The 23,492-nt window shown below is 40.4% G+C and overlaps 1 protein-coding gene across 2 annotated transcripts in view; it reads left to right on the top strand.

Moving 5' to 3' along the window:
- The window catches only part of SSH2 (slingshot protein phosphatase 2), a 245,163-nt gene that overhangs the window by 157,183 nt on the left and 64,488 nt on the right, over positions 1-23,492 (top strand). For both annotated transcript variants that reach the window (XM_059997044.1, XM_059997045.1), the window contains one exon: positions 19,769-19,872. In XM_059997044.1, coding sequence (XP_059853027.1) covers positions 19,769-19,872 — 104 coding nt within the window. The remainder of the gene's footprint in view (positions 1-19,768; positions 19,873-23,492) is intronic.

Here is a 23,492-nt window from a genome sequence, read left to right as displayed (position 1 = left end):
TATAGGTTTTCTTTCTCAGTGTCTTTCCCCCTCAGCTGAGGTAATAACCCCACTGTTCTGACCCTAAACCTAGGACTGAGTCTCCTATCTTTAGTGGGGTATGCATACCTTGTCTAAATATAGCAAGGTGTGGACTTGGCTAATGTGGAAAAAGACAGTAGAATGACCTTAGCTGGTCTTCATTACTAGTGTTACAGTTATATTTAAAGAAATAGGGACACTATTTTAGTTCTGCTTATATGTAGAGATGCTTTTTTCCAGCTGCTCCTTGGGTTAAAAGGTTTTATGCACTAAACCAAAAAATTATTTTAAAAGCTAAAGTAAATCACTTCAGAAAGAAGCCAGGAGTTCATTCCATGTGAAAACATGCCCATGGGACTTCTTGGTGGCACAGTGGTTAAGAATCCGCCTGCCAATGCAGGGGACACAGGTTTGAGCCCTGGTCCGGGAAGATCCCACATGCCGCGGAGCAACTAAGCCCATGTGCCACAACTACTGAGCCTGCGCTCTAGAGCCTGCGAGCCACAACTACTGAGCCTGCGTGCTGCAACTGCTGAAGCCCAGGAGCCTAGAGCCGGTGCTCCACAACAAGAGAAGCCACCACAGTGAGAAGCCCACGCACCACAACAAAGAGTAGCCCCCACTCACCGCAACCAGAGCAAGCCCACACACAGCAACGAAGACCCAATGCAGTCAAAAATAAAATAAATAAACAAACAAATAAATAAATTTATTTTTTTAAAAAAACATGCCTGGGGGTGGTTTCTTTTTCTTTCATTGACCAAAAGTTAACATTTATTCAGAATTTAAAAGGTAAAGCCTAAGCTTCATGTACTTTAGGATAATAACTTGTATTTATATAATTCTGGTACTTGATACTTTTTAGAAAGCTTGCACAAACTTTTGTCAACTAAGAAGAAAGGATATTTTATCCCTAAGCATGTGAGACAGGATAGATAGAACTAATCCTGTTTTACAGATGGAGAAACTCAGAGGTAGAATGGCTTTCTAGAGGGCCAAGTGAATCAGTAATATGGCCAATTCGGGTGACTCCGGTACACCACCTTTTAGCTCAGGCAGGCAACTTGTACCCTCTTTTATGAGTGTAAAACGACTCAAGCAGCCGTTTCATCCTTTTCTTTTTTAATTGATCAACACTGGAGTGGGGGAGGGATGGGATTCCATTTGCAGAAAAATTTTCCAGTGGAATCAGGAATCCAGTGGACAGATTAACCATTTGGTTACTGAGCAGAAACCTCTAGGATTTAACGTCACATTTGCAGAGGCATCCAGCCCATTGTGACATAACCTTTTAAGGGCATTCTTTGAGAGTTACCTCTTCTGCTGTGAAAAACCTAGTTGGTATTTTTGACTGTTTAATAGGAATATGGTGATCTCATCTTGAACTAATGGAATGATTTTAAGGTTCCTAGTGGTAATCTCCTAAAATCACAAACTTAAGAGTTTATAATGTTGAATGAGGAAATTGAGATCCGATTGTCTCATGTCATATTATACAATTCATTGGTGACAGAGCAAGAACTCTAGGTCACCTGACTCTCAATTCCATGCTTTTTCCTCTCTACCTTTACATGTTTCCCTGCAGCAGGTGAGATACTAACCTTCTCTTTGTAAATAGAGAATCTGCCTAAAGTGCTAAAACTGACTCAAAGGCACCAAACCATATGTAAAGTGAGATTAGAAAACCCTGGTCAGCTGAGTCCTGGCCAGGTGTGCCCCTACTGTCTTCCCTGAGACAACGAAGAAAGGTTTGGTACAGCCACCTCATCACATTTTTAATCATCTTTCACTCTAACATCTTATTTAGTGTTGTGATCCCACTTAACAGAAGAGAAATAAGAAGCAAGGTTAGTTGGCTTCTATATAACATGGCAACTTTACTGTGATTTAAGTATATTCCCCAGATTTATTCCAGTCCTTTCCTCTGGATAGCCTGTGGTTAATGTTTAATATAAATTCTTTCTACGTTCTCCAGAGCTACGTTTTACACAACTACAGATTTTAGAGGTGGGGAAATTAATTATCTATGAGAACTGTCTTCTCATAGATAGTCTTTAATAATGGGTAACTTAATTTAGCTGAGAGGCAAAGAGATTTAGCATTACCAGCTCAGCAGTTTTTCACTGATGTCCTATTCTAATGTAATACAGATGAATTTGTAAAATTCAGTTGCCTTCTTTTGGTTGAAGTTGGCTTCAGGTTTCTGATTCATTTTTTGCTTGTTATTATGTGCAGACAATTAACCTTGCTTTCTTTATGATTGGTTTAAGATGGTTTCACAGCTTAGCTGCACTATCTTCCATTTAAGTTGAGCCCTGACTGTATCATCTGTATACTGTCATATCCGTTGAGTAGGGGATTAGGAAGGAGGGAAGTCCTTTGTGTAAAAGTATTCTCTTCAGCTGTTCTTCCTTGATGCTGGTAGTTTGGTGCCTGGCAGGAAATGATTTAGACATGTGTGATAACAAAGTGACGTGAGGAAGAATTGCCTGTAAGTTTCCCTGGCTTATGCAGGATGATTGGCTGTCAGCTGGCAGATAGGTTAAGGCAAATTTGACCTCCAAATCTGAGGATTAGTAAAGTAAAACTTAAGAGAAAGTTGAGGTAGTGAAAAAAATCTATTTTGAGAAAAGTTTGGACAGAAGCAGGTGGTATGAAAGTTAATGTCCATGTCAGTAAGACTTCTTTTTTGACCCTCTTGCGTGAGAGTCTGTAAAGCTTTGCGATTTGTTCAAAGGAAAAGATCTGTCTGAAGAGTCAGGAGGTGCAAAGAAAAAGACATTCTTTGATTGCAAGGAATTGACACATATCAAAGCTTTCTCTCTCAGATTTTTTCTTGGAATTTGAATTTCTTTACAGAGTAAATTTTCCATCGGTACCAGAAAGTAAACTAGACGAATATCCCCAAGATATCCATCTTCTCTTCATTCCCATTAGCTCAGATCAGACTACCCTTCTCTACTTCTTGCCTGAAACACTAAAGTAACATCTGTCTCCCTATTTCTAAGTCTCAACCCCTTCCAATCCATTCTCCATACTGTAGTTAGAGGAATCTTTCTAGAAATGCAAACAATGGATCTCTGTTATCCTCAGGGTAAAGTCCAAATTCTTTGGCCAGTAATATAAGACCACTCAGATCTATGACCTACTTACCTCTCCCCTTGTTTACTTTGACCCTCCCTCTTAACTCTTTCACCATATAGTAAGATTATAGGGACTTCCCTGGTGGTCCAGTGAGTTAAGACTCCACACTCCCAAATGCAGGGGACCCAGGTTCCATCCCTGGTCGGGGAACTAGATCCTGCACGCATGCCGCAACTAAGAGTCCGCATGCTGCAACTAAGAGTCCGCATGCCGCAACTAAGAGTCCACATGCCGCAACTAAGAAGCCTACATGCTACAACTAAGACCCGGCACAGCCAAAATAAATAAATAAATAAATTTTTTTTTTTTTTTTGCGGTACACGGGCCTCTCACTGTTGTGGCCTCTCCCGTTGCGGAGCACAGGCTCCAGACGCGCAGGCTCAGCGGCCATGGCTCACAGGCCTAGCCACTCCGCGGCATGTGGGATCTTCCTGGACCGGGGCACGAACCGGTGTCCCCTGCATTGACAGGCGGACTCTCAACCACTGCGCCACCAGGGAAGCCCAATAAATATTTTTTAAAAAAGATTATATTAGCAGTTTTGGTAGCTTTATCCAAACAGATTTATATAAATACAGATTATCAGCTCCATTGTCATGTTAGCAGTAAGGGAAGCTCATATAGAACCTAGAAGAGGCTACTATGCTTGAACAAGAAGTTTCTAAAATCTTTTGTAGTAAACTCACTCAGAAGGCAGATGTAAGACAGTAACCCACACAGCACACCCAACTTCTCAGAAAAGGGAAGTTCAAGAAAGGATAACAGATAAAACTTTGTTAAGAACTTTGCAAATAAGTTGAAAGTTCCTCTGTGAATAGAAGTTCCCCACTTGGCATCAGGCATGATTGAAGGCTGCAAAGAAGAACAAGTAAAGCAGGCTCTCCCTGTGATGTGTGTTGCAGACCTCAGGGCTCACACACCCTATGTACACACACCAGAGAAGAGGTTTTACAGTGAGTGACTTTCATACTTTATTATCCTTCGAAATGTGCTTGAGTCTTCAGCATTGTTTCTGTTGTCATTTTCAGATCACATTTATTAAATACTCCGTACATGGTGTTAGAGCGGGCACTATATAAAACAGTGTCAACGGACTTTCCTTTCAGTGCCTCACACACAAAAAAACAAACAATACAGACCTAGGAATATTCATCTCATTAAACAGAAGTAAAGTTTAACATACAGCAAAGCAAGGTGGCAGAACAAGTGTATTATCTTTGCTTTTACACGAATTTTTCTGTACATGATAAACATTTTTATTTGGAATTGAAGCAAGAAGGGAGGAGTAGGGAAGCTTGCTTCCCACTCAGATTTTTATACAGTAGGTTGTGCCCTATCTCTTCTACCACAGAGAGATAGCCTCTCTCTGCAAAGAGCTGAGTGGTGCTGCTGACAAAGAACCTCAGTCACTTGAGTGGAGACATATGGGCAGCTTGAGTCCTCCTTGTTTGAGTAGCAGACATTGCTGGTGGCAAAGCATTTTGGGCAGAGAGGTGGCTCATAAATGAGGAACTTAATCTAAGAAACTGTGGGTTTCTGAGCCCTAAGGGTACTAATTGTTGGTTTCTTCACAGCTCACTTTCTATCAGGCCCCACCCATCACTTCAGAGAACTTGTTGACGACAGCTTTACTTTCTCAAGTCTTGTACAAAGGCAGATGTCTCTGAAAATGCAGCTTACGCAAAACATCTGTGTGCATGACTCTGTTCCCACGGTGTGTTTTCCTGTACTGCTCCCCCCCCCCCCCGCTTTTTTGGGTTCTTTTTTAAAATTGAAAACACAGTATAACCATCATTAAAAAGAAATTTGCAAAAAGAAAAAAATCACCCACAATGCCTCCATCCTTACTAATAGCCGTCTCCACTCCTGCCATATTACCTTCCTATTGTTTACATGCATACCGTTTTGCCTGGTTACGTCCTTTTTCTTAAGCCGAATTTCAGATACTTTGTCATTCAGCCACTTCCCTTTTTTTTCCCCTGATCCTGGCATCATCTTTTGGTTTTTGGTCTTGAGTTACTGAAAGGGCATTGCAGCTTATCAGCATTTTGTCAGTGAGTCCTCTTTCTCTTATTTTCCTTTCCTAGATCCAAGTATTCTAGTGTTTAGAGTATGGCTGAGATCCAACCTTTATTTTTAAAAGTAAGACACATATATGTGCAGGATTTTTAATTTTAACGTTTAAAAACTGGTGTTTTAAATTATATTGACTTTCAAGGCACATTGCTGTGCCCACCCCAGGGAAGCCTCATTTAGGAAGGAACATATCTACAAACTAGAAATATTGATTTGCTGCATTAAATATATTTATTAAAATGTTGATAAGCATGTAAAAATATATATTCTTTACCCTGATAGATGAAAGGAAATATACAAGAAAAGTAAAAGCTAAGTAAATAGAAGAAACAGATTAGTCCATATATCAGTATTTATCATAAATATAAATAAACATTTCAATTCATACAGTCCTCCAAAAAGAAAAAAAATATGCACTTTTAAGAATACCTTCAGCCACCTTCCTTTTAGACTTCCTGTGGTCCCCTGTGCTTAGGTATTTAAAGGGTAGACCTCTGTGGTGTGTAGGGTCCCCTGATGACTAAGGAAGTCTGCAACACTTACATACACCCTTGCTATCTGTCTATGGCCATGTGAGAAGGTTAAAAGATCCTCCTCAGGGTTGCAACTTTCCTTCCAATTATTGTGCAAAAAACCTGCCTTTGGCAGTTAAAAATAATTTCCTTTTGTTCCTTATGTTTTCCTTTGTCCTGAGTTGCCACTTGGAGTAGTTTTAGGACCTAGCTCAACCAGTACCTAAAGACATTTAGGTGATTGTTCCTACACTGGAGCAAATATGTGATGATTTACCATTTTTCCCTCCACCACATTGAAACACACAGGAAAATTTTAATTTACTCTTGAATCATTTTGATTTTAATATTTTCCTGTTTTTCCAAATCCTAACTAAAATGTTTGGAATTCTCATTGCTTCATATTGCACACTAGAGTATTGCAAAATACTACTGTGTGATCTCTTTGTCCCTAGCCCTCTAATTTCTTATGAATACTATCTGGAAAATAGGGAAGAAAGTGCTGTGGGTCATTGCTTCTGCATGACTTTATCTAAAAATGTGCATTTAGTGAATTTGAAAAATTAACTATTAAACATTAAATCAGGCATCAGGAAAGCTCAGTAAATTAAATTTGCAAGGAAAAGTGGAGTAACTTTTTCACCTGTATCGGTGGTACAATTCTGTGATGATTCTGTAAGACAGGAAACAAGGAACATCAGGTCGATTAAAAAATGTGAGCTGATTAAGGCCAGAGACTGCCTGCCATTTGCTTCTCTTTTCCCTTTTCTCTGACAGCTCCTTAAATTGTCCTTTGAACTTTGCCTTTTGCTGTTTGTTTTTTTCTCTTCTTTCTCATCCTCTTCCTCCTCCTGCTCCTTAGTCATCATCATCATCATCACTAGTATTACTATTTTACAAAAGTTAACTGTTTTTTTAAGTGTCAGAACCTAAGCACTGGCAACAGTGTTCTTCCTAGATTTCACTGTGCATCAGTATGGGGCTGAAAGGATCTGTAATGTGCATTAAGACAGTTACAAATATAAGGATTTTGCCCAAGGACTTTTAAAAAGTCAGACAGTGCAGTGGATAGTAAAGAAAACCAGCGAGTAGATTTAAAAAAGAGTCAACATACTTTGCCATGCCTTTCTCTCTTCCCCTTGGTTTGATAGTTTGAGAATTAGTATCTTTGAGAGACTTTTAAGAGTGCCTGTTGGCAAATTATTTCATTTTCTTAGCCTAGTAAGGTAGAGAACAGCTATAGAAGAACTGGTTAGGCAAGGAAAAATGATAGACTGACGTTCTACAGACTGGGTTAAATTTTTGTGGCCAGTGAATTTTGAGAATTACTTGTAAGGCTGCGGTAAAGTAGTACTGAACTAACTCAATTTAAAACCAAAACCAAAACCTAAAACCTTGGTTTTCTGATAATCTGAGAATTCTTTCTTAGAACCCTCTCGGTACCCTACTAGGTGGGCTACAGTGAGACTGCATTGTACAAAACAGGCAAAGAACTCAAGACTACTAAAGCCATGGAGTGGAGTTTCAAAGTACAAAACAAAACAGCATAACTTGGAAATAGGCCAAAATTTGATCCCTGCTTTGTCATGCTGATTGTGTAATTGGTAAGCTTAGGGAAGTTACCCTCAAAACCTTTGTTTCTTCATCTGTGAAATGGGAAGAATAACTTCTGTTCATGGAGTTGTTGCGAGAGGGTGATTGTAAAGCACCAGGCACCGTGCCTGACACAGGGCGGGTACTCAGTAAATGATAGTTACAGCATCTTTAAGTTTACTTCATAGTGCTCAGAGCCAGCACCTAACCACTTCCACCACCGTCACACAACTCCCGGAGAGAACGTTTTGATGGACATGCCATTGTACCCAATTCCAGGTTTTCACAAAAAAAGTTTGTGAAGTTAATGGCAGAGTTGTTGCCATTATCATCAACAAACAATAGCTATTCAGTAGACAGCTTACTGTACAGGTCTGGGGCTTTGGTGATAAATCTGAGCTAGAGAACCAATTTGGGAGGCGAGACAGTCAGGCCTCAGTGATCGTTCGCAATGATTCTTGCCTCCCACTATTTACATCCCTGTGTAGTTCCCTCCTGCATTAGAGCTGACCTATGTAACTAATAGGATATTGCAGAAATTATGGTGTGTCACTTCCAAGGTTAAGACATGAAATACCGCACTTCTGCCTTGTTCCTCCTGGGATCACTTACTCAGGGGAAAGACAGCTGCCATGTCATAAGGTTAGTCAAGCAGACCATTGCATGGCAGAGAGCTGAGGCCTCCTATCAATAGCCATGTAAGGGAGCAATCTTGGAAGCGAAGCAGATCTTCCCAGCCCTGGTCTAGGCTTTAGATTACTTCATTCTCATAAGAGACCCTGAGCCAAAACCACCAGCTGGCCTGCTTCTGGACTCTTAACCCACAGAAACTGTGTGAGATAATACATGATTTTGTTGCTTTAGGCTTCCAAGTTTTAGGGTAATTTATTATCTATCAGTAGCTAACTACAGGAGTCGTCCTTTATCCTTTATAGGACAGGGTGGCCATGAAAGTGGATGAGGGCATCCAAAAGAGTATATATAGAGCAAGAAGAGGAATGACAAGGAAATGATAGAAGACAACATATTTAAGAGGTTGGCAAAAGAATAGGAGCCCACAAATGAAAATGTGAAGGAATAGAAGCATAGGAGGAATACAAAGAAAGAATATTACAAGGTCATCAACGATATCAAATGGTCAAGAAAGATTAGGACTGAAAAATGCCCATTGGATTTGACTAACTAAAGAAAATCTCAACTACAGTGCCTTGGAAGCCAAATTACAAATGAAGTGGAGACACTGAGACCTGTGCCACTTGCCCTTCCCTATCTCTTTGATTTCATCTTCTACCACACGTCTTTGGCTCACTACACTTCAGTGCTGTTGACCTCCTTGCTATTTCCCAAACCAGCCAAGTGCACTTCAGAGCCTTTGCATTTGCTGCTCCCTCTACTTTTAATGTTGTTTCCCCAAACAGCCACACAGCCACCTCCCTTACTTCCTACACATCTCTGCTCAAACGTCATCAGAGAGACTTTCCCTGGGCATACCTTATAACACAAATACATACAGCAGCGCTCACTGTTACTCTGCTGCTTTTCTCTGTAGCACTTACCATCATGTGATATCTAAAGGGGCAGCCACTGTGCAGCTCTGGCCAGTTTTTGCTAGGCATGAAGGTGGACATATGTGTTCAGATATTCTCATCTTTCAAGAGAAGCTGGAAATTCTGATTTTTAAGTACAATTAGTTGCAAATGAGTTTCAGAGCACTGTGAAGGTCAGACAATCTGTCTGGTGTAAGAGCAGTGAGCAGGGTAGGGTAGGGTATCTGGCAGAGGATCTCGAGCTGGGATGCTTAGAGAAGTACCAAGTTGGTTCAGTGTCTTAGACACTAAGAGGAGAGAGTCTCAAAAAGGAGAAAGGGATTTGCTAGTGCTCATCAAGGCTCCAGGTGCTAAATGAAAAACAGAAATTGGTGTCAAGCTAAGACAAGGATCTTTGTCCTTCGGATCTATCACTTGGGAAATCACTGGCAGACTTAGGATGGGGAGGAGTTTCAGAGGTGGGACAGAAGCAAGATGGCAGCAGAAAAAAAAGACTGACAAGGGAAGAAAATGGAGACAGCAAGTATAGACTTGCTGTAATAAAGAAGAGAACTTAGAAGGGGACACAAGATCAAGTCAGGGTTTTGTTTTAAGGATGTGAAAGAACAGAGTTGAGCATGTTTCTGGGCTGAGGAGAAGTGGTCACTAGAGAGAGGGGTGACTAATTGGTAAAACTAGGATACAAGGGAATGGGGTCAAGGACACAGGTGAGAGGGTTGACTTTTGACAGCTGGATGCATCATTCTCAGATTGGAGAAAGGCGGTAAGTCCGCAGGTGAGGGAAAGTATCAATAATTGGGAGAAATCACACCAGCTAGCCTCCATTTCTTGATGGTGTAGAAGACCAGGTTAAGTGGAGAGTTGAAGGAAACAGGAGTTGTGATGGGACTTGAGAGTGAGGAGGGTTTGGAGCAGGTAGGGATGGAAATGGTAGGGGGGCTGTGTCTGGAGGGATTAACTGCCCAGCTGAGTCAACTCAGCGTTGTTGCTGTCATCTCTGATATCTCTGTCACTGAGACCATGGATGTGCGCCGGCATCCAGAGGCATGGTTTCATAATCTCCTTAAACATTGGGCTGCCTTTCATTTATTCAATATATATTTATTGCACGTGCACTTAGTGTCAGGTACTATGCTAGACGTTAGAGAGAGAACATTAAACAAGGCAGTTGTTCCCGCTCAAGGAGCTTGCTGCTCATACAGAAAATTATAAATAAGTCATCAAAAAATACTATAATTTTAAGCTGTAGTTAGTATTATGAAGGGAATTCAGAAACAAAGAGAACAGATTGCAGGGAAACCAGTTAGGAAATAGGACATGGGACTAGGTTGGTTAGGGAAGGAAGAAAAGCCAAAAAGAGGTAGATGGCTTGGGAAAAAACTGAGAAATCAAGGGGCCGGAGTCTCAACCAGGTTGAAGAGAGAGTGAACACATGAAGGTCACAAGAGAGGGGGTTGTAGTCAGAAAGTGGGAGTTTGGCTTCTGAAATCAAGTCCATCAAACTCTGATGCCTTCGAAAGGGACTCTGGGAATTAGAAGTCTAAATGGAGTCCAGGTGAAGGTGTTTGAAGATCAAGGGGACAAGAACTTTGGGGACAAGCTGTTGGATGTTCATCTCTATGAACAATGGAATCTGTTAAGATTGTAGTAGGAATCAGGGTTAAAAGAGAGAAGATTGAGCAAAATAAGGAGTAAATTAAAGCTAGTGACAAGGATGTCAGAAGGTGACAGCAACAAAGACTAGAAGTTGCCCTGAGCCTCACAAGAGGCTTTGCGTAAAGGTGAAAGAGAAATGGTCTGAAAGCAGGGGTTGATGTTTTGGCCAAGTGCTTAAAAGCCCAACTTACATTCCTTCTGCAGGTGTGTTTAAAATACCTGGAAAGGCATTTGTTGAATCATGCAAATGAAATAACATTTCAAATGCTGAACAGTTTTTCTTAGTTAATCTTCTTTTGTTTTTTGTTTAATCCCACCAACTATTTAAAATTTGGTGCTAAGTAATGTTGGTCATGTCTCTTGGTGATCCGTGTACATCCAGCATTTTAAATACTGAGAAAGAACTGTTTAGGTCATTTAGTCTTTGGTTCAGACAGCTTTTAGGCTTTACCTTTTTGAAAGAAAAGTATTTAGGTCTAGAGTTTTGGGCCACAGGACTGAGAAGCTTTATTAATTCAGCCTGTAAAGGAAATGGGCTCCTTTGAGCTGAGGTGGTTTCTCCACTCCTTGGAGGAGGACCTTCTTGAAAACAAAACTCCCCAGCACTGTCAGTCATCAGGCGGACTAGGGTCCGTTGTGTCAGGAAGTGCCTGAAACCAACTCCTTTCATAGGCACCTGCGGTTTTCGTTTTTGTTTTTTTTTTTGGTGGAGGTGGGAGAGGGGGGAGTATTTGTTTTTATTTCTCTGAGGAGGGGTAGGTGGAATATTGGCAGGTGGCTGTTGGAGATGAGGCTGAGACTTGGTAGAGTGGCTGCAAAGGGACAGAGATTAGAAGGTGGCAGTAGTGCCACGAGAAGTTCTGGTCTCTGAATCTTAGCTCAAACTCAGAAGTGTTTGGGGGCCAGACTTCTCAGTGTAATTCCAGGGGTGGTGGCTGCCTGGAGGAGCTGGAGAGAGTGGCTGCTCTTCTCAAAGGTATTCAGAAATTAAAATGATTTTACATCTGTGCTGGTCTCACAAAATGTGCTGAATTAGGCCCACCTACTACCAGTTGGAGCCATGACCTAGACCCTCTCTGAGGGCCCTCCAGCTCTGACCTTTCATTATTTGGTAGTACTTCAAAACTCCAAACCAAAATCTAAACACTTTTAATCCCTGACAGGAGGTCGGGTGTGTATATGACCAGACAACATCTAGAAAGAAGCACCTTTGGTCTGAGAGAAGACTGCAGAGGAACCAAGGGCTGGTCAGGCATCCACTTCTTTTCCCATGTAGGCTTTCTTGCCCTCCTGCCTAGGCCTCATGGTCTTTCTTACTTCTTGTTTTTGGCATCTAGTTTTTGATATTTTTTTAAAGCAATGTTTAATATCCAACAAACATACTAAAGGAAAAAGAAAAAAGAAGCAACTTTAAGAAACAGCATGAAAGTACTTGCCTCATGGGAGTATGTCTAAATATTTCCCTATCCAGACCTGAACTTTGTTTTCAGGATACCATGAAAAGTAGAACAAATATCACACCAGGCTTTGCCATGAAATCCTGCCTTTGTTCTCTTTAGATGAACTGACCAGATGTGTTTTTAACTTCTGGTTGCTTCAGATTATTAAGTCAGCAAATATGTCCTGTTATGGTAACCGCTAACTTAAGATAAAGGGTTAAAGTGCCGCCCTGGGTTTCAGATGACATGGGCCTTAGTCTATGCTCCACTGCTATCTAGCTGTGTGACTTGGGGCAAGTCATTCACATCTCTGAACTTCAGTTGATGTACCAATTCTTTGTTGCAAGCTCAGAAATGAATTTTAACTATCTTTTTTTTTGCGGTACGCGGGCCTCTCACTGTTGTGGCCTCTCCCGTTGCGGAGCAACAGGCTCCGGACGCGCAGGCTCAGCGGCCATGGCTCACGGGCTCAGCCGCTCCGCGGCATGTGGGATCCTCCCAGACCAGGGCACGAACCCGTGTCCCCTGCATCGGCAGGCGGACTCTCAACCACTGCGCCACCAGGGAAGCCCTGAATTTTAACTATCTTAAGCAAAATATTTCTTAGAAGGATGTCAGAGCTTACCTAATGGATGGGAGACTAGAAGACCAAACTTAGAGAACAGGCAGGAGCAAAGGGCATTCAAGGAACGCCCAGGAGCAGGAGTCGACTGTGCTGTACCTTGCTACTCTCCCCACTATGAATGTGACCATCCCCCATTCTCCCTACTCACTTGGGTCACTCGCCTGAGATTCAGGAGAGAGTTTCCAACTGGCCAAGCTTAAACCACATGCCAGCTTCCTGCAAGGCCCCTTGCAGTTCCAGAGTTGGAGGGTCACCATGACCAGGCACATTCCCAAAAGGAGACTAGGGTGAAATTAGAAAGGAGAGCTCTATTGCTGGACAGCCAGAAACCACAAATGTCAACTCAGATGTGCCCCCATCTGTAGTAATTGGAAGGTTGAATTGTACGGCCAGTGATAAAATTATTGATCCTATATTGTGTTTCTATCTGGACATTTCTAAGATGTACATGTTTGAGGCAAAAATGGGATGGTTACAAGATCTTATCAGTAAATGAACATTCAAAAAGGAATATTCTGGGGTTTTTCCCCCTCCAATTTATCATCTGTAGGGAAAGGACCGGGAAGATTAGTCCTGATGGCATTTGTCCCTCAGCCTTGAACAGACAGACCTTTTTTTTTTTCCTCTTAGATTGTAGAAAAGTAGGAAAGGGGGGAAAATAGCTGCATCTGAAGGTAGTTGTGCTGGGCATTGTGCAACAGAGTTTAAGAGGAAGATTAGCTGGAACTAAAATGGTCTGGTGGTTGTAGTTAATGAATAAGAACTGCCTTAAGCTCTTATCCACTTTGCCAATAACCAGTTTACTAATGTACACCAGCCTCTGCTTGTCTGCTGATAGAGAAAAAATCCTGCTGCCTGCATTCATAGGCATGTATCTGGGAGTTTATGTCCGGGGTGCAGAGAGGGTCCCAGGTATCCATTGCCATTCCAACACTGTCACTTGAACGTATGGCCTGTATGTTGGAGATGGGGTTGGGGATTGTTTAATTACAGAGAATAGTGCATACAGTATTTGGGTTTGGATTTTCTCCCGTTGTAATCTAAATTTCTTTAGGATTACAGAATCAAACTTTTCTCACTACCTGAAGTGTGCTTTTGACTTTTGTAGCCATGTTTCATCCATCAAGGCACAGTGATTTTGTCCTTCCTGTTTTTTGGATTTAGCCAGACTTTTTCAGTAGGCACTAGTATTGATAGCTCTGTAGTCCTTTGGCCTCTGGTCTGATATTTGAAACTTTTTATTATGAACTTACCTTTCTGTGGGATGTGGTCACACTGAGTGGGGACATGAATTCCTTTCCACCTAATGGGATTGACAGAGCTGCCCTAGTACCTTGAATCTGAAATTAAGCAACTAAATTAGCAGAGAAAGCTTATCAGGAAAGGGAGAGTGTTGTTAGGAGAGTGGAATGTATTTGCAAGTTTCCCATAAGTGAATATTCTTCAACATAAAAATATAACAGTTCAGATTATGTGTATTCGAATTTTACATAAATGCTAACTAGCTTACCTTGTGCAATAACATTTTGTGCCATCAGTATTACACAATAATTTACCTATGAATTTTGGCTTCAGGCAGAAATGCCAAACAAACTCAAGAGTTTGGCATTAGAAACATTATAAACATGAAAATCTACTTTCTTCATTTTAATGTTAAAGTAAAAGCATTACACCCACTTTATGAAACTTGATTTCCCATAGTGAATGATTCATTTCATCTCGTGTGTTACATGTAAAACAGAAGACTGTCTGTCAAACTAACATGTAGCAGTTTGGCCAGGTGTGTCATTGCTTTGTTTTGCTTCCTTGGCCTTCCTGCTGGTCATGGATGACCACCCTGGCCACATTCCTCAAAGGTTATTCTAACCTGAGAACAGTTAAGTATTTTCTTCACTTAGTTGACCTTTTCCTCTACACTTTGCCTGAGAAGAAACTGCCAGTAAACGAGTTTCATGCTTTGCAAAGTGCTTTTGATTGGGAGGGATTGGCACAGAGTGCTTTCCCAAATTATTTAAAACAGAGTGCTCCTTCCTCTGTTTTTGAGACTAAAATGCTACTGTCATTCCCAGTTCTTTTCTCTGCTGTCCAGCCCATCTGGATTCATCTCTCAGCCAGATGTTCTTCATTCCCCTCAGTAAAGTCTTTCTGTTCATGGCCTTGATAGGGGGAACAAAAAAGGAATAAGAGTTGAGATCTGAATGGATTTCAGTCCTTTTCTTTCACTTCTGTCTCTACTTTTCAATTCTGTGCTGTTGAAAAGTTCTGTAGGGAAGGCATTGTGTTTCATCTTCCATAAACTATATCATAAAACTAGAACAACATAATAGAGAGTGAGTGATTCAGAGCATGAGCTTTCAAGTCAGAACTTGGTTTGAATCTTTACTCAGAGGATTGCTAGCTAGCTGTATGATCTTGGGCAGATAATTTACCACCTCTGAGCCCCTCAGTCTCTTATGTGTAAACTGGGGGTAAAAAATAGTACCTACTTCATAGGATTGTTGTGAAGGTTAAATGAAATAATGTAAAGTGCTTAGCTCAGTGCCTGGCATACAGTTGGCATCTACTCAAGTTAGCTGTTATTAGCTCAGTTCATGTATCAAACTAGGGATGACTTTCCATTTGTTGAGCAAGTGATCTTATGGCAAGGGAAGGGTAGATGTTCTTCAGACGTATTCTGATAAAAACTGGAGAATGTCACTGTCACTGTGTTAGAAAGATGATCCTTGTCATTTTCTCATCAAGCAGCTAATGACTCTCCAACTTTAGATTTGGAGAATGTTCTTTATCTTGTGTTTTCCTTAATATGGGGGTTCTTAAGTCCTTTGAGGTTTGTGTTTAACTTGGACATCTGTAATCACATACAGATGGCTCCATAGAATTTACTGGAGCATTCTTCTTCCTGGGCCAGGCTCTAGATAACTGGTCAGTTCAGAAAACATGTAAAAGTTTTCACCTGCCTTTCTAGATTTTAAATTAGAGACCAACTCTGTGTTGATTGAATCTTTAGCCAGATGCTTCAGAAAGACAAATATTTACATAAATGTCTCTCACTATTCTAGCAAGATATACTAAGCCTTTACCTTACACTGAAGTACATGTGATTAAATATACATATTATTTTCTTCATATGCAAATAAAGCATTTAATTTTCAAGTTGAAATTGATCCTCCTAAACTCTGGTGATTTCGAATTTTATTTTTTCACTTCCATGCCACCATGTTGCCATCCCATCTTTGATAGCGTTTATAGAACTTTGACTTTTTTTCAGTGACGAAAAGCGTTTTTTGTAATTAGCTACACTTTCATTCCTGGTCCCCTTGTGATCAACAGTTTATGCCACTTTTGTGATAACTGGGGAGTCATAATCTGGGGCCACAGAATAAAGAGGATTGATCGTACCATCCAGAGTGTATCTGCCATGACTCTCTGGGGGCCTAGATCGCACCTACTAGGGCAGTCTCCTGGCCCAGCTGGACCTGCTGTGCATTTTGTTGTATCAGAAAAGTTTATTGAGATTTGTATAAATGACTCAAATAGAACAGCATCTTTTCCCTTATACCAATTGTGACTTTGACTCCTGGTTTTTCTTTTATAATCAGAAATTTTCCAGGTAGCTTTGAGTTAACCAAGGGCCCTTGTCCTCCACCCCAATCCTCCCCTTGTGAAAGCACTACATACATTTTATTTTATTTTATTTTATTTTATTTATTTATTTATTTTTTTGCTGTACACGGGCCTGTCACTGCTGTGGCCTCTCCCGTTGCGGAGCACAGGCTCCGGACGCGCAGGCCCAGCGGCCATGGCCCACGGGCCCAGCCGCTCCGCGGCATGTGGGATCCTCCCGGACCGGGGCACGAACCCGTGTCCCCTATATCTGCAGGCGGACTCTCAACCACTGTGCCACCAGGGAAGCCCTACATACATTTTAAAGAAGACACTTAAGAAATATGCTTTAAAGCATAAGCCACAAATGTATCTAAGAATAATATTCCAGAAGTCTAAAAACCAGGAAGTTGGTGTGTTTGTCAAAGAGAAACTACTTTTGTCCTACAAAAAGAATGACTGAAATAAGCTCTCAACAAATATACTTCTTTAGTAGATGTAGAGACCCCTTTGCATACTGGAAACCAAAGTGCCCATAGCTGTAACTTGCCTGCTGATAGGTAACTATTTAGCCTTTATTTTTAAAATATGTTCGTTTAGTAAAACAGACAGTTGCTGTGTTGGCAGCAGTGTGAATGTCATTTCCTGTCTGTGGTGTACCCCACTCATCCTGTCGCTCAGACATTTTGTTTTAGGTTGTTCCTGTAATGTGAGTGAAACAGAGTGACCCACAGCAGGGTGACATGTGCATACCACAAATGTAACAAGAGACAAGACTTGTGCAACAGACCACAAGAGTGCAATGCTTTATTTAAAGATGAAAACAAAACAAAACAAAGGCAGCCAGCACGCAGAATTGTAAAGTGGCCGCTGTGGAGTCTTGTGTTTGTTTTTAGAAGACATATTCCAGTCTATTTGGCAAGTTACCTTAAAGGTATATCAGCTTCATGCCACATGATTAAACGATAAAATTGAATCAAGGACTGACAACTGTTATAGAGATGATTTAATTTCATTTAATCGATTAATTTATCATCACACATTTGTATTTTACCGCCCAGTAATCTGCCACATATATTGAATTCTGTAATCATTACTTTTTACCTGTGAGATTACAGAATTTCTATTTTCTTGTCCTAAATTACAATTCCTGTTTCAGGGATGGGTCAGATAAAAGAGTATGGGGGGAAAAAAACCCTGGGATGAATTCATTTACCCATCAAATATCTGTCAAGCACTTAATATGTGCTTGGCACTATTTCCAGTGTTGAAGATACAACAGTGCTGAGCAAAATAAAGTCTTATTCTTCATGGAGCTTATATTCTATCATAGGGAGATGACCACAATCAAGTATACAAGTGAATAAATATAATTTTAGCTTATGATAAATATCCTGAAGGAAACAAAACAGGACAACAGGATAGAGTATGATTGGGATGGGGGGAGAGGTGATGATATTGGAGCTGTGACTTAAATAGTGACAGGCCAGGAGAAAAGTGTCCCAAGTAGAAAACAAAGAGCACAAAGGCCCTGAGAAGGGACCTGAAATATAGAAGAAACAGAAAGAAGGCTAGTGCAACCAGGTCATAGTAAACAAAAGGGGAGATGGTATAAGACCAGAGAAATAACTTCTTATCAGCTGTTACAGGGCCCTGAGGTCCCAGCTAAGGACTTCAGGTTTAATTTATACATAAAAAGGGAAGCTGTTGGTGGGTTTTAAGCAGGAAAGTGACATTATATGATATTTATCTGTATATTTTAAAGCACTCTGGTTGCTGTTTGGTAAGTGGATAGTAGTGATACAGAAATAGTTGCAGACAGACCAGTTTAGAGGATTTTTGCTGATATAATGTCTGGGGTTAGTTTCACTTCAGGGATAGGGCAAAAGGGGTAAAGATATAGGAAAAGCAGAATTGCCCATGAATTGAAGCTGAAATGTTTGAGAATGTGGGGGGCTCATGTATTATTACCTCTACTTTGTATATGTCTGAAATTTTCTGTAATAAAAGAAAATGTTTTAACGGTAGTCTAAGTGAAAAACAGTGGTACCCTGGACCATTGTCAGAGTAGTAATGGAGCTACATGGGCAGATTCAAGATGTATCTGAAAGTAAATCTCATAGGTCTTGTTGATGGATTAGATATATATTATTGGAAATAGAGAAACCAAGGACGACTGTTATATGTTTGTACCAAACAACTTGGATGGATGAAGCTAGGGATCAGGTTTGCAGGGGACTCAAGAGAATAGTTTTGGCAGTGTAAATTTGAAATGCCAATTAGTTTTCCAAGTGGAAATGTTGAGTAGGGAGCACAGTGTAATTTACAATACATTAGCTAACACTGAATGGTGTACTCGCAAGCAATCTTGGAATCCTTCATTATGTGTTTCTAAACTTTGCCATTAATGACTTAGAAGTTCTATCCTTTTCAGATTCTGTAGGTAACATTGAAAGGCTAAGTCTGTCGATATGAAATAATTTAGATACAATTTCTGTTTTCTGTGGATATCCACTAGTAATTGTATTTTGAATAGCCTCTCTGCTGAGCAGTAGTTCCCCACCTCTGTTGAGCTATCATTCACATAAAGGATGTTAACATGGAGGGCAAACTCCATGGGTTGACCAGACTTCCTGTGCACTACTCCTTTTCAATCATATGGAAATGCAAGTTTGTGAAAGTAAAATTTTGAGTAACACTTTAGTGTGATGTGTGTATATTTTAAATATAAGTCTTTTATGCAAACTTTGGATCTATTATTAGTAGCTAAGCATTGTATCGTATTTCACGTCTGATTAGAATGCTGTTGAAACACCATTATTGACAACCATAGATCTATTAGTTATTGATAACCATAGATCTGTTAGCTCTGTTAGTTGTTAAAGTAATATTTATTAAGGGCACCACTCTAAGAAGCTTCTTATTCTTATTGATTCCTCACAACAACCTCAATTTATTTATTAATCCCTGTTTTATAGGTAAAGAAACTTAGGCCCCCTAAAATTCACTCAAGTAGGAAGTAGTAGAGCTAGGATTCAAACCCAGGCAGTCTGGTTCCAGAGCCTTTACCCTATATTTCCAAAGCCTTCACTCTTAACTGCTACCGTGTAATGTATATAGAATATTGTAAGTTTTGTTTCAGAAAAATTATAGTAGACAAGACTGTGTGAGTAACCAGAGTCTCTCTTTTTTTTTTAATTTAAGTATAGTCGATTTACAATGTTGTGTTAGTTTCTGTTGTACAGGAAAGTGATTCAGTTATACGTGTGTGTGTGTGTGTGTGTGTATACACACACACATACGTATTCATTTTCATATTATTTTCCATCATGCTTTATTACAGGATATTGAATATAGTTCCCTGTGCTATACAGTAGGAAGGACCTTGTTGTTTATCAGAGGCTCTTTTGATTTTATTTTTACTTCATCCCATGAGGTTGGAACTTTAGAAAAGGGAAGAGAAAACAATCCCAAAGTCGGTCTTCATCTTACTGTTTGATTTTCTTCCTTAAATTACTTGTTTATTTATTTATTTTTACTTTTTCCTTATAGCATCAGCGAGAGCTTTCTAACGGTCAAAGGTGCTGCCCTTTTTCTGCCACGGGGAAATGGCTCATCCACACCAAGAATCAGCCACAGACGCAATAAGCATGCAGGTAAAGCTCCACATATGCCACTCCTTTTCTTGGTTTCTTTACCTTTTGTTCTAAAAGACTGAGTACCTCATCGCCATTTCTTCAACAGTTCTGTAATGGTGAAAGAAAGCATTGTACTATGCTGTAATCACTTTTCTTTCGCTCTCATGGACCATATTTCTGGCACTTAGCAGAATACCTTATACACGAAGTAGATGTTCAACAATAAATTTTTGTTGGAAAAATAATCAGGCACAAAAATACACTAATGAAGTCTTATGTGACATCTCAATTAAGGTTTTGGTAATCAGCTGAAAGATGTTCAGATGTTTCTTCAGACTCTATGCAAAATCGATTAACCAAAGATGACTTTTTTTTTCTGTCTGCTCTCTAGTGATGTTATGAGGAGACTAATATGGCATGTTACTAATATAAATAAATTCAGTAGCACTATTGTGTTAACAAGAGTTACGATATCACATATTAAAATACCAGTTCTTAAATACCAGAGTCTACTTCTTGATTGTGTTCACGCTAAAAAGACTGGAAATTTAATTCAGAGGACTTTTATAGAAACAAGGAATCATCAAATAAATGTTCACTTAGGAATAAGTGTAATACTCTGATTTTGAAATAACCCACTAATATTCTGCACCCAGTACCAATATGAGGCTTGTTTCCCCACACATCCAAGCAATTCTCAAACACCAGCTGGGTGTCCTGCAATTCACCTCAATTCTGACACTATCTACCTGGAGATAGTGTCAGATTCCACAGGTTAAGGGCTCAGTTGTATAAGGCTGCCCCCCTTACCCCCAACTTCAGGTGCCAGTCACAAGTCCGGGTTGTCTGTAGATTAGAAGTTCCAATGACCCCCTCCTTGGGTTTGTTTAATTTGCTAGAGCAGCTCACAGAACTCAGAGAAACATTTTACTTATTGGATTACTGGCTTATTATAAAAGGATATAACTCAGGATCAGCCAGATGGAAGAGATGCGTAGGGCAAGGTATGTGGGAAGGGGCACGGAGCTTCTGTGCCCTCTCTGAGTGTATGCCCTCCCCAAATCTCCATGTGTTCACCAATCTGGAAGCACTCTGAACCCTGCCCTTTTGGGTTTTTGTGGAGGGTTCATTACACTGGTATGATTAATTCAATTGTTGGCTATTGGTGATCCATTGAACTTCCAGCCCCTCTCCCCTGCCCAGATAAGGAAGTTCCAACCCTCTAATCACACGGTTGGTTCCCCTGGCAACCAGCCCCCATCCCTAGGTGCTTTCATAGAGTCAAGTCATTAATAGAACAAAAGACACCTTCTTTGCTCCACATCACTTAAGAAATTCCAATGACCACTGTAAAGCAATTATACTCCAATAAAGATGTTAAAAAAAAAAAAAGAAATTCCAATGATGTTAACAGCTCTGTGCCAGGAACTGGACAAAGACCAAATATATATATATTTTATTATAAATCACTGTATCACACCCACTAACAGTAGTGTACGCATTTAATATTTCCATATGTTAGACTTCTCTAAAGTCAGGTGCATTGTGGTGATGAGGTTAAGAAAGAATTGAAGAAAGTTGGTCTAGAGAAAGAGGTCTCCAGGTATAGGATATCCACAGTTTAAGGGAAGATAATCAGCCTTATGCCTCTCTTCTAACAGCAAGCCTAACTTGTGTCATTTTGGGGGAAAAAAAAAAGTCAGTTGTCCTGAGGACACCAATTAGAGAAATCCCAATCAGTGCTATACAAAGAGTGTTTGCTTATTGTCCAAAATGTGCCATTTTGATGGCGTGTGATGTCCAGGAGTGGAAGCAATTGGAATTACTAAGAAGAGAAGAAAGAAGACTGTAAACCTTGAGTGTGTAGGTCAGAGGTGAAAGCCAGAAGTACTGTGTCCCATGGAGCCAGTAGTGAGTTTAACTCCAGTGCAGGTAATCTTAGCTATTTTAGTGGCTGCCCTACTTCTTGTTTGGACCTTCATCTGGTTCCAAATGTAGCAGCTCAGAATTATAATCCATCTCATTGGACAGTATTATCCTCCTACCAAAACTCTCCAGCCATGGAAAAATTTTAAAAGGGGCAGGTGAAAAAACTCTTTGGAAAATTAGCTTTGTACTACATTTTCTAAAAACCTTCCTCTTCAACGCCAACCACCAGAATCAAGGGGGGAACTCCTCCCCAACGCCACAAAAACTTGAATGCACAGAGGAAGTAGACCCAGCTGAGCTTTGGGTTTCTGTTTGGTGTGGGTATTTATCACAGTAAAAAGAAGAGAAAGTATTGGTTTAAATCCAGTGTGTCTGACTAAGATGTTAGGCAAATTGCTCTGTGGCATGTAATAGTAAGTGGGGTCAGTGGCTTTTCAGCTGCCACCCAGGTTTCTACTTGACCTTGTTCACTTAGCTTTCTCCATACCAAAAAGAAAAGCAGATTTAACACAAGATGAATGGACTTTACTTGTGATCCAGACCAGAACAGATGAGGCAGTGTGAGTATAAATGCAGCTCACAGAGCCAGACCTTCACATAAGCTGGAGCTCCCTTGGCTGAGCCGGCAGTAACTGAAAGATGATGGCAGAATTGCAAGCAGATCAAGGGCTTACTCTGTCTAATTGTACTTTCTTATGCATATTTCTTGAACGAGTTAGAATTTTATCTGGGCTTCATTAAAAATATCCAAGTACTTTTTTGTAATCAAAAAGTGATATTATAAGTGAATGTCTGCTAACAGTTTAAAGAGAAACAACCAAAAGTCTTTAAAATCAAACTGAAGTCTAAAACTTGGCTACCCGCAGTGAAGTATATGAAAACAAAGTGTAGGAAAAGGATCTTAATGGTACGGGTATATTGCCTCTATTAGTCTCTGTGAAGGACAGTTTCCCAAGAGGAAATACCTCATGGCAGTACTTTTCACCACTAGCGAACCTGAACTTCCACATACCTAGCTCGCGTAGGAAGCCCTACTGTAGGGGTAGGGCTCCCTGACTTTTGTCAGACCTTCTAAGAAGGTCCAGCTAGATATTTGGGCCACTAGTGCTTGGAGCGGAGTCTTAGGGCTGCTGTTTGCCCAGAAATGTTTCTCCTCTAGAAGTTCTCCATCCTGAAAATTCTTTCTTTAGGTTATTTGTCCTGAGAGAACAAAAGGAAACTTAATTTTTTAAAAGCCTGAGCTGCTTACCTCAATTGTAACTGTAGTCATTCTTCATTGTTTATACCTAACACTTTGTCTCCCCACGCTGATTCTTTTATTTTTAACAGAAAGGGGAGAATTCCCTGGTGGTCCAGCGGCTAGGACTCCACACTTTCACTGCCAGGGGCCCTGGGTTCAGTCCCTGGTGGAAGAACTAAGATCCCACAAGCCACAAGGGACAAACATACTTGTTTGCCAACGTACTTTTTTTTTTCTTCCTGTCTCTCTCTACTTCTTGCACATATCAGCATTTCATCTCATCATTAACAGCTGTGAAGTTACGTGGATGAAAATTATGTATGTAGATTCCAAGACCAATGTGAGAACAGGTTACGGTGGCATCCATGATTATGCAGCCACATTAGTCACTTTAGACTCTTGAAAAAGGGTTGGTCAGGAATGAAGTTTTTTTGTTCTCTGATTGTTATCGTTTATGATAGCACATTAT

Source organism: Delphinus delphis, chromosome 19 (genome assembly GCF_949987515.2).
Source record: "Delphinus delphis chromosome 19, mDelDel1.2, whole genome shotgun sequence".
In the NCBI taxonomy this organism is placed as follows: Eukaryota; Metazoa; Chordata; class Mammalia; order Artiodactyla; family Delphinidae; genus Delphinus; species Delphinus delphis.
The sequence above is the reverse complement of the archived record's forward strand: the minus strand, read 5'-3'. Positions and strand labels throughout refer to the sequence as shown.